Source organism: Molossus molossus, unplaced genomic scaffold, assembly GCF_014108415.1.
Source record: "Molossus molossus isolate mMolMol1 unplaced genomic scaffold, mMolMol1.p scaffold_m16_p_22, whole genome shotgun sequence".
In the NCBI taxonomy this organism is placed as follows: Eukaryota; Metazoa; Chordata; class Mammalia; order Chiroptera; family Molossidae; genus Molossus; species Molossus molossus.
This window is the reverse complement of record NW_023425358.1, coordinates 36,182,292-36,203,332: the sequence shown is the minus strand read 5'-3', so window position 1 is coordinate 36,203,332 and position 21,041 is coordinate 36,182,292. Positions and strand designations below refer to the sequence as shown.

At 63.0% G+C, this 21,041-nt stretch overlaps 1 protein-coding gene across 12 annotated transcripts in view; it reads left to right on the top strand.

The window, feature by feature from the left end:
• Positions 1-21,041, top strand: part of NCOR2 (nuclear receptor corepressor 2) — a 172,213-nt gene that overhangs the window by 115,326 nt on the left and 35,846 nt on the right. For 8 of the 12 annotated variants that reach the window (XM_036276287.1, XM_036276286.1, XM_036276288.1 and 5 more), the window contains exons 19-22: positions 5,967-6,109; positions 12,596-12,743; positions 17,525-17,575; positions 18,258-18,888. In XM_036276287.1, the coding sequence (XP_036132180.1) occupies positions 5,967-6,109; positions 12,596-12,743; positions 17,525-17,575; positions 18,258-18,888 (973 nt within the window). The remainder of the gene's footprint in view (positions 1-5,966; positions 6,110-12,595; positions 12,744-17,524; positions 17,576-18,257; positions 18,889-21,041) is intronic. The other 4 variants (XM_036276293.1, XM_036276294.1, XM_036276292.1 and 1 more) reach the window with 1 other exon arrangement.

The following is a 21,041-nucleotide window of genomic DNA, read 5'->3' as shown; positions in this document are numbered from 1 at the left end:
GCAGGGTGGCGGGCCGGCCCGGCTGGATGGCGCAGGGTGGTGGGCCCGGCCTGGACGGATGGCGCAGGGTGGCGGGCCGGCCCGGACGGATGGCGCAGGGTGGCGGGCCGGCCCGGACGGATGGCGCAGGGTGGCGGGCCGGCCCGGCTGGATGGCGCAGGGTGGCGGCACAGCCTGGACGGATGGCGCAGGGTGGTGGGCCGGCCTGGACAGATGGCGCAGGGTGGCGGCACGGCCTGGACGGATGGCGCAGGGTGGCGGCACGGCCTGGACGGATGGCGCAGGGTGGCGGGCCGGCCCGGCTGGATGGCGCAGGGTGGCGGCACGGCCTGGACGGATGGCGCACAGGCAGCGTTTCATCTTTCCAGGCGTGTTTCATTCTGCACGGGGGGGAGCTGCTGTCTCCCAGCGGGTCTGTGGTTTGCAGGCATCGTTGCCGAAACCGAGGCTGAAGTAGACGTCACGGGGTGTTCTGAATAGATGAAAAGGCAAAGGTAAAGTGACGTTCAGGTGTGACGTCATCTTGCCAAAACGCTGATGGGGTTTCGGGGCGGCGGGCATTCCGGAAGCCCTGCTACGCCCAGTGGGGCGGCCGACCCAGTGGCCGAATCTCTGGCCCCGCCCAGGGCTTGGGGTTTCCGAAATGAGGAAGTGACGTGGGCTCAGGGCGAAGTCGGCTGGATCCCCCCCCCCCCCCTTTTGTCGTGTTTTGAGCAGAAAATTTTGTTTCACAAACTGGAGTTTCTTTCGGACGTGGCAGCTTGGGGGGGGGATGGGGGGGATGGGCCCCTGGCTCTGCGTGGAAGGAAAGGAAAGCTGCAAGGTTGGGGGGGCGGGGGGCGGGGGGTGGGGAGCGAGTGTGTTCTGCAGACGGGCTGCTGGTTTCCAGAGAACCGCTGTGACATTCCCAGGGTGCGGAAGGACGGCGTGTGGCGTCCACCAGCGCTAGAAGGCGCCCAGCCCAGTGTGTCTGAACTGGGTGGTGGGGGGGGGGGGTTGGCTGTTGGTGCCGGCTCCCAGGGGAGACAGCTGCTTGTGGCCGGGGAGGGATCTGACAGGGACATGGCACTCGGGACACTGTGTGTTACAGGTCCCTGGACGGTGCGTGGGAAGCTCCCTCTGAGGGGAGCCAGAGCGGTCTTCAGCCACGCTGAGCCCTCCCCGCCAGCCCCGACGCTGGGAGACACCCCTCTCGGCCACCCCTGCGGCCACCGCCTGCGGCCACCCCCTGCCCCACTCCTTCACCTCATTCCAAGCTTGGAGTCCCTGACTCAGACCTCCTGGCTTGACTTCCTGTCTTGGTCAATTTCACTTCCTAGTTCCTGCCCCCCAACTCTTCGGAACAAAACTCCTTCCTTGGAAATTAGAAGTGGGGTCGGAGAATCCAGACCACAGGGGATGTTGGCAGCTGTCCGGGCCTTTGTGCAGAGCGTGCCCTTTGTGGGTGTGCCCCTGGGGGATAGGTGGGCACTCCCTCCTGCCTCTTCGGATGGGCCAGGGCACCCTGCGGGGTAAACCCTCCAGCCCCTCCTATCTGGGCAGCTACATCCTAGGAGCCCCCGAGAGGTAGTGGAAATACCCGTGGGACGCCCAGTGAGCCCCCAGACCCCAGGCTTGGGGCATCTGGAGCTTTGTTAATTTGCCGAGCGCCTCTTGCAAGCCTGGTAGCTGTGGGCGCAGACACGCGGGCAGTGGGCAGTGGGCAGACAAGCCCCTTCCGGGAGCAGTAGCTGCTCCGCAGATGACAAGACCCCGTGGCAGTAGAGTGGCTGGGAGGACAGCTTTGGAGAGGGTGGTCAATCAAGGAAGGCTGCTTGGAGGAGGTGTCGTGAGCCCTGAGCTGAGAAAAAGAACCGAGGAGGGTCTGTGTAAGAGCTGTGCAGGGAAAGAGAACAGCTAGTGCAAATATCCTGGGGCACTTCCCAGGGCCGGGCATCCAGGTCCCAGGGTCTGGACTGAGTGAACGAGGGGAGGGGTAGGAGGCAGGCCTGACAGGTGGGCGGGGCTGGCTTCGAGCTGAGGCCTCTGGTGCGGTTCCGAGAGCCTCAGGTCGTCATCGGAAGATGTGAAGCAGAGGAGTGACACACTTGGATTGGCATCCGTAAACGCTCACTTGGAGCTCCCTGTGGAGAAGGAAAGTCCTAGACCCCTGGCGTGGCGCCCCAGGATGAGGGCTGGGGGCCCGGGCCAGTAACAGGGCGCTGCAGAGTCCTGCGGCCTGTTGTTGTTGGTTTCTTTGGCCGGATGGAAAAGGCTGAGTGAGGGCTGAAGGGACGAGCAGGTCAGTGACCCCAAAGCTGGAAAAATCGGTCATGACCTGGATCGAGCTCCAAAGTTCAACTCAGTTAACTTTCAACCTCCCGGGAGGGAGTCTCGGGGCAGCTGCGGCAGGTGTCTGTCTAGGGACCCGGGTGACTGCTGCTCAGGCTGTCTGGGGAGAGGGGAAAGAGCCCCGGGGTCTGGAGAGCAGCAGAGAGCCCCTGGGGCTCCGGACCTCCCCCCCATGAGCGGGTCCGAGTCTGCACTGTGGTCTCAGAACCCCCAGTTCTGCCCGCCCCCGCGGAGGGCAGAGCGCAGAGCGCAGGTGGGCCTGCGGGGACGGACAGCGGAAAGAGCTGTTTGCTCCCGCCGCCCGCCCGCCCGCCCGCCCGCCCGCCCGCCCGCCCCGGGGTGGAGAAGCTGTTTTTCTGAGCTCTCATCTGTTCTTACTGCTGCTGACGCGCAGCCACGGATGGGAAGAGAGGGCGGGGGCGCCGTGCCAAGTTGGCCCGCCCCCTCTGAACCTGGGCTCCTGCCACGCTCCGCTCCCCCGCCCGCCGCTCCTGTGAGCCTCCGTCTGGAGGTCACATTCAGCCCCGAGGCGTCTCGCTGGGTCAGGCAGCAGGAAGATCAGCCGAGCCCGCGCCCCGAGAGGCTGCTGGGGCGCCATGGCCTTTGGACTTGGCGCAGCAGGAGCGTTGGGGGGTCCGGGGACTCCAGGCCAGCACCCTTGCTGAGCACCCACAGTGGGCACCTTGGTGCCCAGAGGAGCTGCGGACACTGAGCCCTGGTGACGCCTGGCGCGGGCCACTGAGCACACCAGTGACAACTTCTCACTGGCTGCCCTCACTGGCGCGCAGCTGGGGGGGCAGGGGGGACCCCGTCAGGGTGGCCGTGCTGGAGCTCTGGGCCAGGCAGCCCAAGGACCTGCCTCCCCACCCTTCAGCCCCCTCCCCCCTCCCCTCCCCCTCCCTCTCCTCTTCCCTTATATCTGCGGTCTTCCACCTCGATCCTCCCTCTCTCCCCCTCCCTCCTCCGCCTCCCCCGCCCTCCTCCCTCCTCCCTGGCGCTGTTAGAGGAGGAGGATGTGAGGCTGAGCGAGCGGCCAGCAGACGCCAGAGCCGGCACCACGGCAGCCTAGCCTCCCGCCTCCCCGCCCGCCGCTCCTCTCCCTGGAGCACCCTCCAAGCCTTATGTTTCCGGAAAACTTGGCCGAGGGGGAGACGCAGATGAGAGGATGTGAGTGAGTGGTGGTGGGGGGGTCTGGGCCATGGTGACGGATGGGTTTTGGCAGCCCAGGGTCGGGGACTCAGTTCTGTGCGGGTAGGATCCCATCTCCGCCTTTTCCTCCGAATCCCTTCCCCTGCCTTGGGGTGTCAGGCCAGGGGCTCTGGGAAAGGGAGCAGGGCCTGGGTCTTAAGGGAGGTTTGAGGGGGGGCCTGGGGGCTCTTGGTTGGTGTGTGCTGGAGGTGTTGTCTCCAGGGGGACCGTCACGAGGGGCTTCAGCCGGGGCTCATTCAGGTGGTCTCCAGGGCACGGTGGGGCTGGAAGTGCTTCCCCCCCAGGGCCTGGTCCCCGCACCCAGGCCTGGTCCCCGCCGTGGGGTTCAAAGAGCAAGAAGCAGCGAAAGCCCAGCCCTCACGCAACAGCTGAGGAAACTGAGGCCCGAGAGTAGAAGACGTTCTGGGCAGGGCTCCTGGACAGCTGTCCAGGGTTCGCGCACTTCTGTTTCGGGGAGGCGCGGGGAGGGACCCCCCACCAGATTCCCCGCCACCTCCTCCTTTATGCGCTCAGTTCAGAAATGTCAGCCTGCCCAGGGTTGGGCCTGCCCCTGGGTGCGCTGTTCCCCCGCCCCAGAGCCCAGATGGGAGATGCACCCCCTCCCGCTCAGGGTTCCGGCCCGACGTGTTTGCTCGGCTCCCTTGGCCCCGGCTGGGGAAATATAAATAAACGCGCGTCCCCATCGTCCTCCGCCAGGTTCTGTGGCAGCTGCTGGCGCGGGTGGAGGAAAGGTCAGGGGCCGGGTCGCACTTGATCCCTCGCCCTCCCTCCTCTCCTCCTGTCCTTGAGGAACCTGCGGAGGCCTGGAGCCACGTGGCCCCACGGCCTCCGCAGGGGAGCAGGTGGCCGGTCGTCCCGCACCGCCCCCACCGCGGGCTCCAGAGGTGGGGGAGCAGACACCCTGGGTCCCCGCGCCCGCCCGACCCCCGGGCCTGTCCCACGCGCCTGTGAGTTGCTGCGCCCCCCGAGCCTTGGTTTCCTCCATCCTGGGGAAGGGAAACTGGCCACGGACTGGCAGGGAGGACGAGACGAAACCAAGTCTCTGGAAGGCTTTGCAAACTCCGGGTCACTTGGCCGCCCGGCACTGGCCCCTCCGCGTTGCTGCCGCCGCCGTTTTATTTCTGTCGGAGCCGTGCACGGGGCAGGACGCCGGCACGTGCTTGAGTGGATGGAAGGAGGCACGGCTGGCCGGCTGGAAGGGGGACAGAACGCCAGCACGCAGACTGCCGGCCTCTCCGCTCCCGCTCCCCTGCAGAATCTCGGTCCTCACCCGCCTCCTTGCAGCTTGATTTGATTCAAGGAAAATGGCCTCAAACTTCAGGGTGGGAAATCTCCCGTTAGCGGTTACGAGTCTAGCTCTGGGGCTCGGAGCCCACCGGGTGTGTTCCCAGCAACATGACTCTGGCTTCGTGCCTGCCGCCCTCGGGGGGCCCTAGTACTGCCCAAAGCCCCTGGGGGGCTGGAGTCCGCCTCCCGCCTCCCCCCACCCCGCCGCCGGCCTTAGCGCTCGGCTCCGGCGCCCGGCGCTGCTGGGAGACACAGACGAAGCCGGAGACAGCGTGTGCGCCCGCCCCTGCGTGTCCGAGCTCTGCGGGCGGATGGGCTGGGACCCAGGGCCAGGCTCCCCAGGGCACTGCCTCTGGATCTGGGCGGGGGATGGGGGTTCTGTATGTGCCGGGGGTTGTGTTTTTCCTAAACCTGCTTGGGCATTGAATATAGAAGTGGGGGGGGGGGGCACAGCTCTGGTCTGAATTTGTGGGGATGGAGGAAACTCTCAGACAGTAGGTTTGGGGTGGGGTCTGTCAGTTTCTGGGGTTTCTTTCCCCATCAGGAGGCTCTGAGGCTGTGAGATGCTCACAGAGATGGGGGGCTGTGATCTGGGGACAAGTCCACTCCCAGCCCCTGGACCAGCCCAGTGTGGCCTGAGTCCATGGGGGCCTTTGAGCCCTGGGGTGCCCCAGTTGACCTGGGTGCAGAGGCTCCTAGCCCCAGCTCATCCCCACCTGGACTCTGTTGCCCCCCCCCCACACACACTCCTTCCTTTCCCAGCCCGGTGCAGCCGGAAAGCAGCCCGGTCCCCGGAGGCCTTGTCTGCAGCTGCATGCGCACGTCAGTGCTGGGTCATGACAGGGAGCAGGAGGGGTGGGGGCCTGGCGGGGTCTGCGCCCTGGACCTCAGCCCCAGAGCCTCGACGGTGACCTTGGTGGGGTGCACCCAGCGCCAGCACCCGCCGGCCCTCTCATGCCGGGTGCCCAGGCCTCTCCCAGGAGGCCCACAGAGGCCAGGCCCCTTGTCCTCACTCTCTCTGGTGACCCCCGAGTTCTTTGGGGGTCTGAAACCCAGACGGTTAGCTCAGGCCTGGGGCTGGGGCCCCATCTGCCCGCAGGCGGCGGGCCAGCCCCTCACCCACTGCCCTCCCCCCACAGGTCTCCTGGAGCACGGCCGGAACTGGTCGGCCATCGCCCGCATGGTGGGCTCCAAGACGGTGTCCCAGTGTAAGAACTTCTACTTCAACTACAAGAAGAGGCAGAACCTGGATGAGATCCTGCAGCAGCACAAGCTGAAGATGGTGAGCGCCCCCTGCCCGCCTCCCAGGGGTCCCCGCCAGGCCCCGGGCCGTCAAGGGGCTGCGCCCGGAGCCTCCTGAGCCGTGCCTGGTGGCACCCACAGCGTGCTGCAGGGTTGATCTGTGCCGTGAACATGTCTCCTGGGCACGGACAGGCAGGCCTGCCCGCCTCCACCCCAGCACCCCTCTCAAACACTTCGGAGGTCTGAGCCCGAACTCACTGGGGTGAAGGCCCAGAGGCAGATGAGCTGAGGGAGCGCCTCCCCCACCCATCTGACTTCACAGTATTAGGAGCCCCGTGAGGGAAGGACGGGTCAGGGCAGCCAGCCCAGCCCTGGCCTCTGCAGGCCGTCGGGGAGGCTGCGTCCTTTCCCTCCCTGGGCGCACAGGGGGGCGGGCACCTCCGTGAGTGGATGGTCTCTGGAGACCATCTCCTCCGCAGCTGTTACGGGAAGCGAGGGCCATTCCGACAGCCTGTGTTCTCTCTCTGTCTCTGTGCGTGTCTCTCTCTGTCCTCGCCCCCTTCCGCCCGATTTGGGCAAACTTGACCTACCAGGCAGTCACCATTTCAGATATGGGGAAACTGAGGCTCAGCTAGGCCCATAAACAGCCACTGGGGTTTGAACCCAAGGACCCAAGTTCTTAATTGGCGGGCTGCCTAGAGGGGACACACAGCTCTTCACCCCCGACCCAGCCGGGCCGCCTGCTGCAGTTTAAAGGTTATGCAGCCTGTCCTGGGAGGCAATGCCAAACTGCTCCCCGACGCAGCCCACCGAGGTCTGGAGAGGGTGAGCAGCCCGCCGAGGTCCAGAGGGGGTGAGCAGCCCGCCGAGGTCCGGAGGGGGTGGCCAGCCCGCCGAGGTCCGGAGGGGGTGGCCAGGCCGCCGAGGTCCGGAGCTGGAGGGGGTGGCCAGGCCGCCGAGGTCCGGAGCGGGTGGCCAGGCCGCCGAGGTCCGGAGGGTGAGCAGGCTGCTGAAGCCGCATAGCACAGTGGAGGGCCAGGGTTAGAATCGCGCTGTTTGAATTCTTTGGGAGCACTGTGCATAAGTTAAGGGCACGCCCCCTTCCCAGCCTCCTGTCCTGGGGGACACTGTGGTCAGGGCTGAAGCAGGCTCCTGCCTGCACCCTGTTCCCCGGTACCCCGGTGAGGCCACACCTCCTTCATAGTCCAGTCACTCAGACAGGCCCCGGAATAGGGCCTGGGTAGGGCTCTTGCACCCAGGACTGCTTCCCCGAGACTTTCTAGGACTCTGGGTTCCACGGGGAAGAAGGAAGGCTGAGTGGGGTGAGGCCACCGAGCCCCTGTCCTTGACGCCTGCTGAAGCCAGTGCTGAGCCCAAGAAGCCAGGAGGGGCTGGAGGGGTGGGGGTGTCAGAATCAAGGGGGTGGCCCTGAGCATCACCCCAGGCCCCGACGATGTCTTCCTGTTCCCTCTGACCTCCCTGCCTCTCCCCGCTGCCCTCCTCCCTCCTCCCCCATTCCCTGCTCCTCCCAGCCGGTGTCCAAGGCGGGCACAGCCCAGGCTATTGGGTTACAGGCATCTCCTTCCTCCTCGCGCAGCCTGGCCCCGGGCCTCACTTTCCAGGTTTCCTCAGGGCACGGCCCCGCGGTGCCCTCCGGGGCCCCTGAACTGGAGAGTATGGGTTGGAGGCCCCGAGACCCCCAGCAAGGTGGGCGGTGCAGCTGGGCCTGGTGGGGGCGGGACTGGGGCAGGCCCTGGCCGGTGACTGGGCACCTGAGTGACAAAGCAGCGGCTTCACCCCCTGAGCCTCAGTTTCCTCCTCTGTAAAGTGAGAAAACTCAGGGTGGCCCTGCTGTAGGGCCGAGTGCCCTGGGGCAGGGGTGCCGAGCGGGTGAGCTGCCTGTGTGACCCCGGCTGCAGGCGGTGTGAACTCTTATCCTACTCATGGTAGTTAGCAGTGGAATCACCGTTTCAAAGCCTCTGGCCCTTCGTCTTCCCTGGGGCGTCGGCTCTCGCGCGTGGAGGAACCGCCGGACCAGGGACTCTGGCTCCCAGAGACCCGGGTTTGAATCCAGGCTCTGTCGCTTACTAGCTGCGTGGCCGGGGGCTGGCGGCTTGACCTCTGCATCGGTTCCGCTCCTGGACCGACTGGCTGGCTGACCGGCTGGCTGGCTGATTTACTCAGAGCAGCAGCCCGGCAGAGGGGCCCTGGGCAAGAGGGTCCCACCTGGCTCTGCGTTCGCTGACTGGTGCCCGAGGGTACCTGGCTTCACGCTCTGCCTCGGTTTCCTCCGTGAGACAGGCCGACCAGGCCCCCGTCGACGGCCGGGGGAGCAGGCGAGGGCCTGTGCTCAGCTCAGGGCGGGTGTGCCCGTGCCCTTGGCACGGCTTCACTGGGCGCCCTCCCTGTGCCAGGGGAGCAGCCGCGGGTGCCCGAGGGTCTGGCTGGGGTTTTCCCACTGGGCTTGGCTCTGGGCATTTCTTCCGGGCACAGCGGGAGCCTTTGTAGGCTTGTTAGCCCGGGGGAGCCCAGCCAGGGGAGTGAGGCGAGGCAGCTGAGGCTGCGGAGAAGGCTGTCTGTCTGTGTCCCTGATCCTGGACCCTGGTGGGGTCCGGTGTGAACAGCAGGGCACCCAGAGGCCCCATCCCCCAGGTGTGGGAAATGAGGCTCGGAGCGGGTAGGTGCCCAGTGAGACCGCCTGTCTGAGCCCTGGCTTCCCTGCAGGCCCGTCCACTGTGTCCCTAGATGTCCCTGAGTCCCTAGATGTCCCTGTGCCCCTAGATGGGCTCACACAACTGCACAGAGGGGGTCCTGCTGGGCCAGCAGTGCCCTGGACCCAAAGCGGGGGGCTGATGGCTTATTGATGAGAAAGGGTGATCGAGAGTACGGGGTTGGCGCTCTCCCTCGGCTGACCCCGAAGGGCAGACTTCCACCGAGGAAGCGCAGTGGACAGACGCAGGGACCCGCCATGGGAAGTCAGCCTCAGCCCAGCTCCCTCCGCGCAGGGGTGAGTTCCCCATCGCTGGAGTATGCAAATGGGCCTCGTGAAATGCTGCTGAACTCGGAGACCTCTACCTCCCGCCCCTCCCCCACACCCTGCAGCACCCGGGAGGAAGACGGGCCCTTGTGACTCCGGAGGCAACCACCTCTGGCTGCTGGCCAGGCCCTGTCTGGAGCTCGGGCTGACATGTCACCCTTGGCCAGTGCAGGAAGGAGCGGGGGAAGCAGAGGGTCAGCGGCGTCCCCACTGCCCTGTAGCAGGCCTGGCCTGAGCGTGGCTGCAGACGGCAGCAGGAAGCAGAGCGGCGGGCGGGCCCAGGTTACGTAACACTTGGCATCTGCGTCTCCGCGAGGCTTTCCCTCCCCCCTCTGGCCGAAGGTTAGCTCCTCTCCCATCTGTGAATCCAGGCCCTGGGGCTCCGGTTCCGTGTCTCTCCGCCCGTTTGTCTCACCCAGGCTGGGCGGTGCTGGGACCCGACCTGGGCTCCTGGACGCGGGAGCTCTGTGGCCTCGGGCAGCGTCTTAGACTCTGAGTTAGCGTCCTCCTCTGTCGGGTTCATTCACCGGGGCGACGTTCGGGCTGCTCTGAGCCGGGCCCTATGGCAGGGACAGCCCGGAACAGGCCTTGAGCTGGGTCTAGTTTGAGAAACAGAGTAACACGTGATTTCACACCGTGGTCGAGGACGGTGAGAGGAGGGATGTCGCAGAAAGGATTCGCTGCCTCAGACGAGCAAGCCAGTCTGGAGAGGTGGGAGGCGTCCCGCGGGTCTCCGGGCAGAGGGCTGACCGGCCGGAGCCCGTGGCTGGGCGCACCTCTGCCGGGCAGGGCAGCATGTTGGTGGCAGTGACCCCGGAGGTGGGGGGCAGAGGAGCAAGTTGGAGAGGTGGGTGGGGTCCAGGTCTCAGTTTCGTATTTCTGTGTGAACAGGTAGGACTCGGGGTTTTATTGCAAGGGCTTCGGGGGACCCCCTGGAGGGTTCGAAGCAGGGGTTCGCTGAGCGGCTGTGCAGGTCCAAGGAATTCGTAGCTGGAAGATGCTCAGCACGTGCTAGCTGCTTAGTAAACGTCCGCTGTAACGATTACCGATGTCACGCACACCTCCCGATTCCGTGTGCGGAGGGATTCGGACTAGTTCCCGGGGCACTCAACGTCCCGGCCTCCACACCCAACCAGCGTTGGGGATGTTCGGGTGTTGACTCGTCGAACTCGGCCTGACTGACCTGGGGAGACCCTCCCGGAGAGACCCTGCCCATTGGCAGGAGGGCACGCGCCCTGGCCAGGCCCCCGGAATCCCGGTTCCCTGCAAGGCTCCGAGCCTGCTGAGTCCCACCCACTGGTCAGGCAGCTGATCACTGCCTCACCCAGCCCTGGGCACTGAAGTGAGTCCCTGCCTGCTAAAAATAGATTGGGGAAGAAGGGGGAACCCTCAGCCGCGCCCACAGAAGCCACGGACACACAACTTTCTGGCACCTCCGTGGGCTCCAGCAGGGGGCCTGCAGGAGGAAACTTGGGGTTTGGGGCAGGGCTAGGGCAGCCATAGGAGTGGGCAGGTGTCGGGGCTGGGCGTTCCCATAACGGCCGGGGACACTGGGCAGGGCGGGGCCCTGGCCCTCTGGCCAAGTACTGGTGACGGAAACCATGACTAACGGGCAAACGGACATTTCCCTTTTCCTCCTGGTGTTCCCAGCGGCTGCACCCTGAGGACCCCCCATTTGCTCTGGGAGGAGGCAGGACGGGAAGTGATTCCACCCCTGGGCTGGGCCTTGGGAACCCCCTGAGGCTTGTCCCCAGCCAGGCCATGGTGAGGGGCTGGGGTGGGCAGGGCCCACTGGCACCTGGAGGGGCCCGGGCATGTGCCCGAGAGCGGGCTGCGCATGTAGTGATGCGGGGTGACTTCTTCCTGGGGCCTGGCCGGGGGAGGTGTGTTCGCTTATTTCCTGTAACAAAGCACCAGCCAGCGAGGTGGCTAAGCAACAGAAACCCATTCTCTCCGCCCCGGAGACAGACGTCCGCCATGAAGGTGTCGGTGGGCCGTGCTCCCTCTGAGGGCTCCAGGGGAGGGTCCCGCCTCGCTTCTGCTTCGGGTGGTGCCTGGCTCCCTTGACCTTCCCTGGCGTCTGTGCATCACGCCCGTGTGCCCGTGTCCAAATTTCCCTCTTATAAGGACACCAGTCATTGGATGTAGGGCCCTCCCTCATCTAGTCTGACCTCATCTTAACTAATTACATCTGCTGAGAGCTGATTTCCAAATAAGGTCACGTTCTGAGGTTTGGGTGGACTTGGATTCTGGGGGACAGTCTCCGACCTGGGCTGCGGGCTGCGCTCAGAGCCGTCGGCATGTCCAGGGGTGTTCTCGGTTCCGTCTCCTTTCTCGGAGGCTCACATAGGTCATTTTGGGTGCCCTCTGAGGGTTCAGCCCACTCCCCTGGGAAGCCCTGGTCACCTCGAGACTCCCCCCACGTCCTGCCTCCACACATACCTCGACTCTGCTGCATGTTCAAGCCCGAGACGCTGCGAGTTTGCTCGGTGGACCAGTCAGCAAACACCTGAGCATCGGCCCGTCTCAGATGGTTGGGTGGAGAGACGCCCAGTATGTGCCTGGCCCTGCTGGAGCACCCAGCCCAGTGCAGTGCCAAGAGAGAGCTGTCAACGAGGAGTGACGTGTGTGCCCAAGCTGGGGGTTGGCTCCTGGCCCCCTGTGTGGGGACCTGGGCAGGGTGCAGGGACGTGACAGGCTCCGTGGTGAGGGCCTCCTTTCTGTCCTTGTGCCCACCTCTGGGCCTTTGTGTTTGCAGCCTCCCCTGGACCACTGCCCCCAGAGCCTGGCCCGGCCGGCTTCCTCTCCGCACCTCCTCTGACACCCTCCTCCGCCATCTCTCCACGGTGGCCCTGGCCCACACCCGCTCTTGCCGCATTGGGTCTCCGCACCTCTGAGTCTTCTTTTTAAGAGATGTGTCCATTGGCTGGCCTTCCCAGCTGGAGGGGCGTGGGGGCAGGGACCTTGTGCCTCATGCATGTGTGTCCTCAGCCCTGGTGGCTGCACACAGTGGGTGCCCTGCAAAGACTGGAGGAGTGGGTGCCGAGCTTCCCAAGCTCACCTGTCCCCCGGGGTCCAGTGGGGGGCAGACGAGACCGGCGAGGACAAGCCGCCTCCATTCATTTGCTCCGTGGACTGATGGACTGGCAGGGTGTCCCTCAGGCTAGGGCAGTCAGGGCTGGAGCACTCACAGGGCCCCTTGGGGAGAGGCTGTCCTTCCTCACCTGTTCTGGAAGGGTGTCAGGGCGGCCGATAGGCTAGGCTGCCCCCCAGGAGTATCTGGGACACGATGGGAGAATAAAGCCCAGGGTAAAAATAACCGCTAGCATGTCTGGCTGCGGCAGCGGGGAGCGAGGGGGAAGGGTACCCTTGGAACCATGTGGCTGGGCTCGCTGTCCCTAGCAGCTGTGGCGAGGCCTCAGGCACGGGGAATCCCCAGGCTGACAGCCCAGGCCCAAGTCCTGACCTGCTGCTCTTCCTGTGCCCTAGGAGAAGGAGAGGAACGCGCGGAGGAAGAAGAAGAAAGCCCCAGCCGCCGCCAGCGAGGAGGCCACCTTCCCACCCGTGGTAGAGGATGAGGAGATGGAGGCCTCAGGTGTGAGCGGCAACGAGGAGGAAATGGTGGAGGAGGCAGAAGGTGAGGCAAGAATGACCTTTCCCAGAAATGTCTGGGTCCTTCTAAAGGGGCCTTGACTGCCCTAAAGGGAAGAGTAAGATGGTGACGGTGATGGTGATGATAGTGATGATGATGGGGATGGTGGTGGTGGTGATAGTGGTGGTGATGGTGATGGTGGTAGTGATGACGAAGGTGCTGGTGGTGGTGGTCGTCATGGTGGTCATGATGACGGAGGTGCTGGTGGTGGTGATGATGATGTTAATAGAGGTGATGGTGATGGAGGTAATGGTGGTGATAGTGGAGATGGAGGTGGTAGTGATGGAGATGGAGGTGGTAGTGATGGAGATGGTGGTGATGGTGATGGAAATGGTGGAGGTGGTGGTGATGATGGAGATGGTGGTGATGTTGATAGAGGTGATGGTGATGACGATGGAGATGGTGGTGATGATGGAGATGGTGGTGGTGGTGATGATGCTGATAGAGGTGATAGTAGTGATGATGATGGAGATGGTGGTGATGATGATGGTGGTGATGGTGATGGAGATGGTGGTGATGGTGATGATGATACTCATAGAAGTGATGGAGATGGTTGTGATGATGATACTCATGAGGTGATGGTAGTGTTGATGATGGAGATGGTGGTGATGATGATACTCATAGAGGTGATGGTAGTGATGATGATGGAGGTGATGATGATGATACTCATAGAGGTGATGGTAGTGATGATGATGATGGAGATGGTGGTGATGATGATACTCATAGAGGTGATGGTAGTGGTGATGATAATAGTCATAGAGGTAATGGTAGTGATGATGATGGAGGTGGTGGTGATGATGATGGAGGTGGTGGTGATGATGATACTCATCTAGGTGATGGTAGTGATGGAGATGGTGGTGATGATGATACTCACAGAGATGATGGTAGTGATGATGATGGAGGTGGTGGTGATGATGATACTCATCTAGGTGATGGTAGTGATGGAGATGGTGGTGATGATGATACTCACAGAGGTGATGGTAGTGATGATGGAGGTGGTGGTGATGATGATACTCACAGAGGTGATGGTAGTGATGATGGAGGTGGTGGTGATGATGATACTCATAGAAGTGATGGTAGTGATGGAGATGGTGGTGATGATGATACTCACAGAGGTGATGGTAGTGATGGAGATGGTGGTGATGATGATACTCATAGAGGTGATGGTAGTGATGATGGAGGTGGTGGTGATGATGATACTCACAGAGGTGATGGTAGTGATGATGGAGGTGGTGGTGATGATGATACTCATAGAAGTGATGGTAGTGATGGAGGTGGTGGTGATGATGATACTCACAGAGGTGATGGTAGTGATGGAGATGGTGGTGATGATGATACTCATAGAGGTGATGGTAGTGATGATGGAGGTGGTGGTGATGATAATACTCATAGAGGTGATGGTAGTGATGATGGAGGTGGTGGTGATGATGATACTCATAGAGGTGATGGTAGTGATGATGGAGGTGGTGGTGATGATAATACTCATAGAGGTGATGGTAGTGATGATGGAGGTGGTGGTGATGATAATACTCATAGAGGTGATGGTAGTGATGATGGAGGTGGTGGTGATGATAATACTCATAGAGGTGATGGTAGTGATGATGATGGAGGTGGTGGTGATGATGATACTCATAGAGGTGATGGTAGTGATGATGATGGAGGTGGTGGTGATGATGATACTCATAGAGGTGATGGTAGTGATGATGGAGGTGGTGGTGATGATAATACTCATAGAGGTGATGGTAGTGATGATGGAGGTGGTGGTGATGATGATACTCATAGAGGTGATGGTAGTGATGGAGATGGTGGTGATGATGATACTCATAGAGGTGATGGTAGTGATGATGGAGGTGGTGGTGATGATGATACTCATAGAGGTGATGGTAGTGATGATGGAGGTGGTGGTGATGATGATACTCATAGAGGTGATGGTAGTGATGGAGATGGTGGTGATGATGATACTCATAGAGGTGATGGTAGTGATGATGATGGAGGTGGTGGTGATGATGATACTCATAGAGGTGAAGGTAGTGATGGAGATGGTGGTGATGATGATACTCATAGACATGATGGTAGTGATGATGGAGGTGGTGGTGGTGATGATACTCATAAGGTGATGGTAGTGATGATGATGATGATGGAGGCAATGGTGGTGATGGTAGCTATAACAATAGTGATCATTGGCTGCTCTGTGCCTGCAGGGCCCTTGTCTATTCACCCTCCAGACTATGAATTCAGCTCAGGACAGACCTAGTGACACTGGTCCTGCCATCTCATCTGCTGTCACAGTTTAGAAAAAAATTTTGTTTTTGAAAATAGTTGTTTGACCAGTGTAAGTAGAACCAATCCATTGGTGGATAAATATTTCAAAGGTTAAATAATTATAGTGCCCCAGTTTGGTTGCTACCTCATACAGCTGTTTTCTGTGTGGGGAAGGAGGCTCGGGCAGCAAATGCCCTGGCCCCGCACCCAGGTGCCCGCGGCTGCGTTGCTGCACCTGTCAGGTGGTTCTCCCACAGGGTGAGTGCTGCTCAGGGACCTGCCCGGGGCTCAGAGGGAGGGTTTTGGCTGCACGAGGTTGGCCCCACGGCGTGAGAAGGGTTTGCAGAGCCAGGAACTGCCAGGCTGCCGGCGGTAGGCCTCACTCCTGACCACGGATCTGTCTGCCTTTGCCCCCCTTCTCCTGGGTCTTTATGCCCCCAGCATGGAGCCCTGAAGACCCCAATCCCTGCTTAGCTGAATGTCTCTGCTTCTCCTTCCGCCGTCTCCCCGCCCAGAGCTGCCCTCGCTGGGCCCTCAAGTGCTTGGAGATTGGCACCATCTCTCCTGCCCGTCGGGCGCTCTTCCTCCTGCTCCTCTCTGCCTGTCCGAGCGCCTGCCAGGCGGGCGAAGGCCGGTGTGCGTCCCCCAGGCTCTGGGAGCCAGGCCCGCCGACAAATGCGGGCCTGACCAGCCGAGTCCCACCTCCCAGCCGAGAGCGCAGAATCGCACCGTTGCATCATCGTCTCCAGGGAAGGCTCTGGAGCCGAGTGGCCCCTCGCCAGCTCTGGGTCTCCATGGCCCAAGTGGGCCGGAGACCTGGCGAGCGTGTGGTGGAGCACGGCCGATCCAGGCTGGTTCCTGGGTGGGCCAGGAAGGGGGGCGACCTAGGCAGCACGGGCCCGGTGTGGCCGCGGTGTGGGCAGGGTGCAGACTTGGGAAGGTTAAGGAAGCCGGCAGCCCTGCCCGGGGAGAGCTGAGCATTAGTGAGCTCACCTGGGGGTTCACACCCCATCAAAGGCGGCAGAGGGGCCTTGTCTGCCGGGCGGTGTGGGGCAGGGCTGGTCTGGCCACACCAGAGACCTCTGTGATTACCTGGTGGCCCTGAGCCGATCGAGGGGGGCAGTTTCGGGGGTCCTGCACAAAGGTACGGGGTGACAGTCCCATCTTCGGATGAGGAAACTGAGGCCCAGGTTGAGGACTCACGCAGTAAGTTGTCATGTAGCCGGTAGACTTAGTCTCCCATCAACCAGCACTTGCTGGGTTACCCCGTCCCCTGGGGCCAGGATGGGGGAGGGGAATCAGGTTCGGGGTTAGGGCCTGCAGTCACACCAATGGAACCTTCCGGAAAACCCAGCCAGCCCTCGAAGGCCCCCTCCCGAGGGCAGGCAGCAAGGGCCTCAGTGCCTCCAGTAATGATCGTGGTCGTACAGTGTTCTCATCGTCACCATAACCTAGGGAGTAGGTGTTGCTCTCGTCCCCTTTACAGATGAGGAAACTGAGGCACGGTGGCTTCCCGAGGTCACACAGTTGGCCGATTTGGGTTCAAACTTAGAAGTGCTGATTCTCAGGCCCCACCCGGTCCTACTGACAGAACCGTTTTTGGGGGGTGGCCCAGCCGTCGGAACCCACAGCCTCACACCTGAGAACTGATGGGCAAGCTTCTGCCAGGTGTCAGCCGCCCATTTTATAGATGAACATACTGAGACCCGGGGTTAAGCCCCTTGTCCCAGGGCCTCAGCACTGGCCCCCTACACCCTTTGTCTGATCACGTGCAAGGGAGGCAAGGACATGCTGGAGTCAGCGACAGGAAGCCCCGTGATTAGGGATACAGGCTGCTGGGGTGAACCCACTCCTGCCCCCATGCAGTGTGGCCTTGAGCAAGTGACTTGACCTCTCTGGGCCTGTTGGCTGATCTGCAGACAGGAGGGATGATTGCCCCGTCTCAGATCACTGAGGATGCTGTGAGTCATGCATGGGTCTAGAGCTTTGCATGGAGCTCAGCACGTACAGAGCAAGTGTGTGTCGCCACGGGGTTGATTATTTCCGGAGGGGGTGGCCCCTGCTTGGGGCCTTGTCAGGAGACGAGAAGCGGGAGGGGCTGGGGTCATGGGGTCATGAGGGCCGAGGAAGCCTTTGTTCAGGGCCCAGCTGGCCTGGCTCGGCCTGAGGGGTGAGGTGCTGGGAGCCAGGAACCAGAGAAGGCCAATGACCTGTGCAAGGCCACCCAGGACGGGGCAGGACGCGCTTCTCGCGCCGTGGGACCCCACCGTTGGCCCGGTGCCACTGCAGGTCCCCCGCGGCTGCTGGTACCCAGTCTAGAGGGAGGAGGTGCGTCGGTTCAGGACAGGGCAGGTGAGCGGCTGGTCGAGCCGCCGAGACTCCTGCTGCCGCCTGCTGGCCCTCGGCCCTGCTGCCGGCTCTGCCTCCCACCACACCGCCCTCCCTCCCTCCCTCCCCGCTGCTCATGCCTCCTGGCTCCTAACCCTTCTCTCACTTCCTTCCAGCCTCACACGCCTCTGGGAACGAGGTGCCCAGAGGGGAATGCAGTGGCCCAGGTACGAATGTGGCCGTCTGGCCTGGGGGGCGGGGGGCACACTGAGGTCACCTGTCCTCTGCGGGGGCCCCACTTCTGTGAGCATGTTTCTGCCTTGAGCACCACGTTTGTGGGGCTGCCGCCTCTGCGCACCCTCCCCGTGCAGTGTCTGTTCCCCACGCTGTTCCCTGCCTCACTCCCGCGGTTCAGGGCGCTCGGCTCAGCTGTTCTGTTGACTGTCCCTGGTGTTTTCGTTCGTGACCGTTACTTGGTTTCATCTCCCAACAGCAAGTGTGGTGTTTTTAAGGGTCCCCACTTTACAGAAAGTGAGGGGAAGTTGGGACCCACAGAAGTGACAGGAGTGGTGTTTTCAGGCTGGAGAACCAGGCCTGGAGCCGAGGTCCCCTTGTCCTTTGTCTGTATATACATTCAGTCACTCGGTCGTCACTTAACCGTGCACCTGCGTGCACCAGGCCCGTGGCAGATGGCCCTGTTATGCTGATGACAACATGACACAGCGGCAAATGGCCACTAGGGCGGTTCACAGAAGCCTCTGGGCTGTTTGAGGTCAGGGGACGGGGCCCGCTGCACCCTGAGCTCCTGCCCAGAGTCAGGACGCAGTCGGGGGAGCGGGGAAGGCAGCGTCCACCCCCTCCCGTGAGCCCACACACTGCTCACCCCCTCTCCGCTCTCCCCCACCACAGCTGCCGTCAACAACAGCTCTGACACCGAGAGCATCCCCTCGCCCCACACCGAGGCCGCCAAGGAGGCCGGGCAGAACGGGCCCAAGCCCCCGCCCGCCCAGGGCACCGATGCGCCGCCCCCGGAGCCGCCCACCCCACCGCCGGAGGACGCCCCAGCCCCCACCGAGCCTGCCCCAGCCCCGGAAGCCGCCGGCCCGCCCACACCCCTACCGGCACCCCCCGTGCCCGCAGCGCCCCCTCCGGTGGTCCCCAAGGAGGAGAAGGATGAAGAGGCTGCAGTGGCAGCCCCGGCGGCGGAGGGGGAGGAGCAGAAGCCTCCTGTGGCCCAGGAACTGGCCGCGGACATAGGCAAGAAGGAGGAGCCAGACGAGGCGCCCCCGGCGGAACCCATCAAGACCGAGTGCAAGGAGGAGGCCTCGGGCGAGGGGCCCGACAAGGTCAAGGGGGCTCCGGAGGCCGGCGCCGAGCCTGCGCCCGAGGGGGCGCTCAAGGTGGAGAAGAAGGAGGGTGGCGGAGGCCCTGGAGGGAAAGCTCTCTCGGCCAAGGGCTCAGGCGCCCCCCAGGACAGTGACTCCAGTGCCACCTGCAGCGCCGACGAGGTGGACGAGCCCGAGGGGAGCGACAAGAACAGGTGAGTGTCGGGGTGGCGGGTTTCTTGGCACTGTGCAGGCACCCGTTGGGCACCAGCCGTGCACCAGGAAGGGCTGCAGCTGCCCTCAGGGAGGGCAAGGGCTCCACGTGGGCAGAGGGCCACCGGGGGGCCCAGGAGGTGGCCGCTGAGCTGAGTCTTGGGGACATGTTTCTCCCTTTCTTACCTCTGCTTTGCTCCTGGCGTGGGGTGCCTGTCCTTCCCCCCAAATCCCAGGAATGCTGGATTTTAACCACTTTCAGCACAGATGCTTTGGGGACCCCGAGGCCCTGGCCAGACCAGAGCATGTTTGCCCGAGTTGGCCGGTGGCCAAGGACGGAGCAGGCCCCGCGCGCCTCCGGACCTCCTGTTCTCCAGGGAGGCGGGCGGGTCACTCCGATCTGGGCGGAAAACAGCCCGGTCTTCTTTCTGTCCTCACGTCTGTCGGAAAAGTTCTGGGCAGAGCGAGAGGGAGGAAAATCTGACTTTCAGATCCGACGCATTCACTGGGAGCTGTTTCCTCTGCCCCATGATTCACCTTGGGGCATGTTAAAATGGCAAGTTCTAGAACATTCCGTAGGAAAAACAGATTCGGTCAGCGCTCTCTCCGTCTCCATCTGTTCCACTAGAGTAGGTGAGCCACGTCAGCCCCTGCTTCCTGCGGCCTTGGTGGCCACCGCTAACCTGTCCCTGTCTGTGTGAGAAGTGGGGGGCCCGGGGGGGGGCTTGGACAAGCACAGGCTTGGCCGGTAGGTTTCCGAAGGTGAGGAGCTCCCAAGGTTCTTGCCCAGCAGGCCCTGCTGGGAAAACAGTGCTCAGGCAGCTCCGTGCATGGGAAGGCCCTCGGCCAGGCCGGCCCGGCCACTCACTGGGCCTGGGTGAAGGGTTCGGGGCGGCGGCTCCCCGCCCCGTCGTGCTGGCTGCAGGGACAGTGGTGGGAACGTCAGTAGGATGAGCGCGGAGCTCTTGGGCAGATGAGCGGCCTCCTGGAGTCTGTGTTTGGGTCCACGTGGCCAGCCCAGGCTGGAGGGCCGGGAAGGCTGGCCTGAGTCCCAGCAGCCTCGGGGACCCCTCAGTCCAGGCCCAAAGCCCCACGGGCACCTTTCCGCCTCCCCCCCTCTTCCAACAGCCCCACCCAGGGACGTGTCCTTCCCTCCCAGTCAGGCCTGGCTTTCGTCCACCCTTCCTGCCTGAATGTCCAGCATTCGGCCTCCTGGGAGCAAGGGCCTCGGGCGGGAGTCAGGACACCTGGCTTGTTACGCCCTGTGTGACCCAGGCCGGTCCCCTCCCCGCGGGGTGAGGCTGGACTCAGGCCAGCCTGCTGACCTCTTCCTGGCTGGCAGTCCGCCACCCAGCCCGGCCGAGAGATGCGTCAGAGCAGGTCCTGGCAGGCAGGGCCCCCAGCAGTGCCGGTGGGGTGGGTGGGCCCCGACGACCCCGGCTCCTGGCTGCCTGCCCCGGCCCGCCCCGCCTGGCACCCAGCACAGTGAACTGGGCGTCCCTGGACACTCAAGACGATGCTGGTCCCGACCCTGCCTGGCTACATCCTGCCTCCGCTCCGTCACTGCCGGGCAGCTGCACCGGGTTCTTGGCCCACAACCAGGGATAGTGGTGGTGATTGCAGAGGCCTGAGCTCGCTGCCCGCCCGCCCCGCTCCCCAGAGGAGGCGCCTGAGCACTTTGTGGGAGGGCCGGGCGTTCAGGAGGCCCCTTCCCCTGGGACTCAGCCTTCCCATTGGCAAAGTGGGCATGGGCGTCTCCACTTAGGGGTTATTGTGAGGACAATGGAGTTAACCGCCATAAACTGCCCACCTGGTGCCAGGCTCAATGAAAAATGTGCTGCCCTCCTTTGGAACTACTTCAGGACCCCCACCCCCACCCCCAAAGGTTGCTCCAAGAGGGGCCCAGCGTGTGGCTTCTCCCACCGAGCCCCTAGAAGTTTGGGAGAATCACAACAACACTTTCTCTCTGATTTCTTTATGTTAAACTGGGCACCACTGTGCGCCACGCACCAGTCTAGGCTTGAGGTTGCTGGGGACAGGACAGTCGAGGTGCTGAGTCCAGGGAGCTTACGTTCCAGTCACAGTGGCTCGTCTGAGACCGTAACCGTAAAGGAAGGAAGGGATGTTCGTGTGATAAGTGGATGATGGAAGGCTG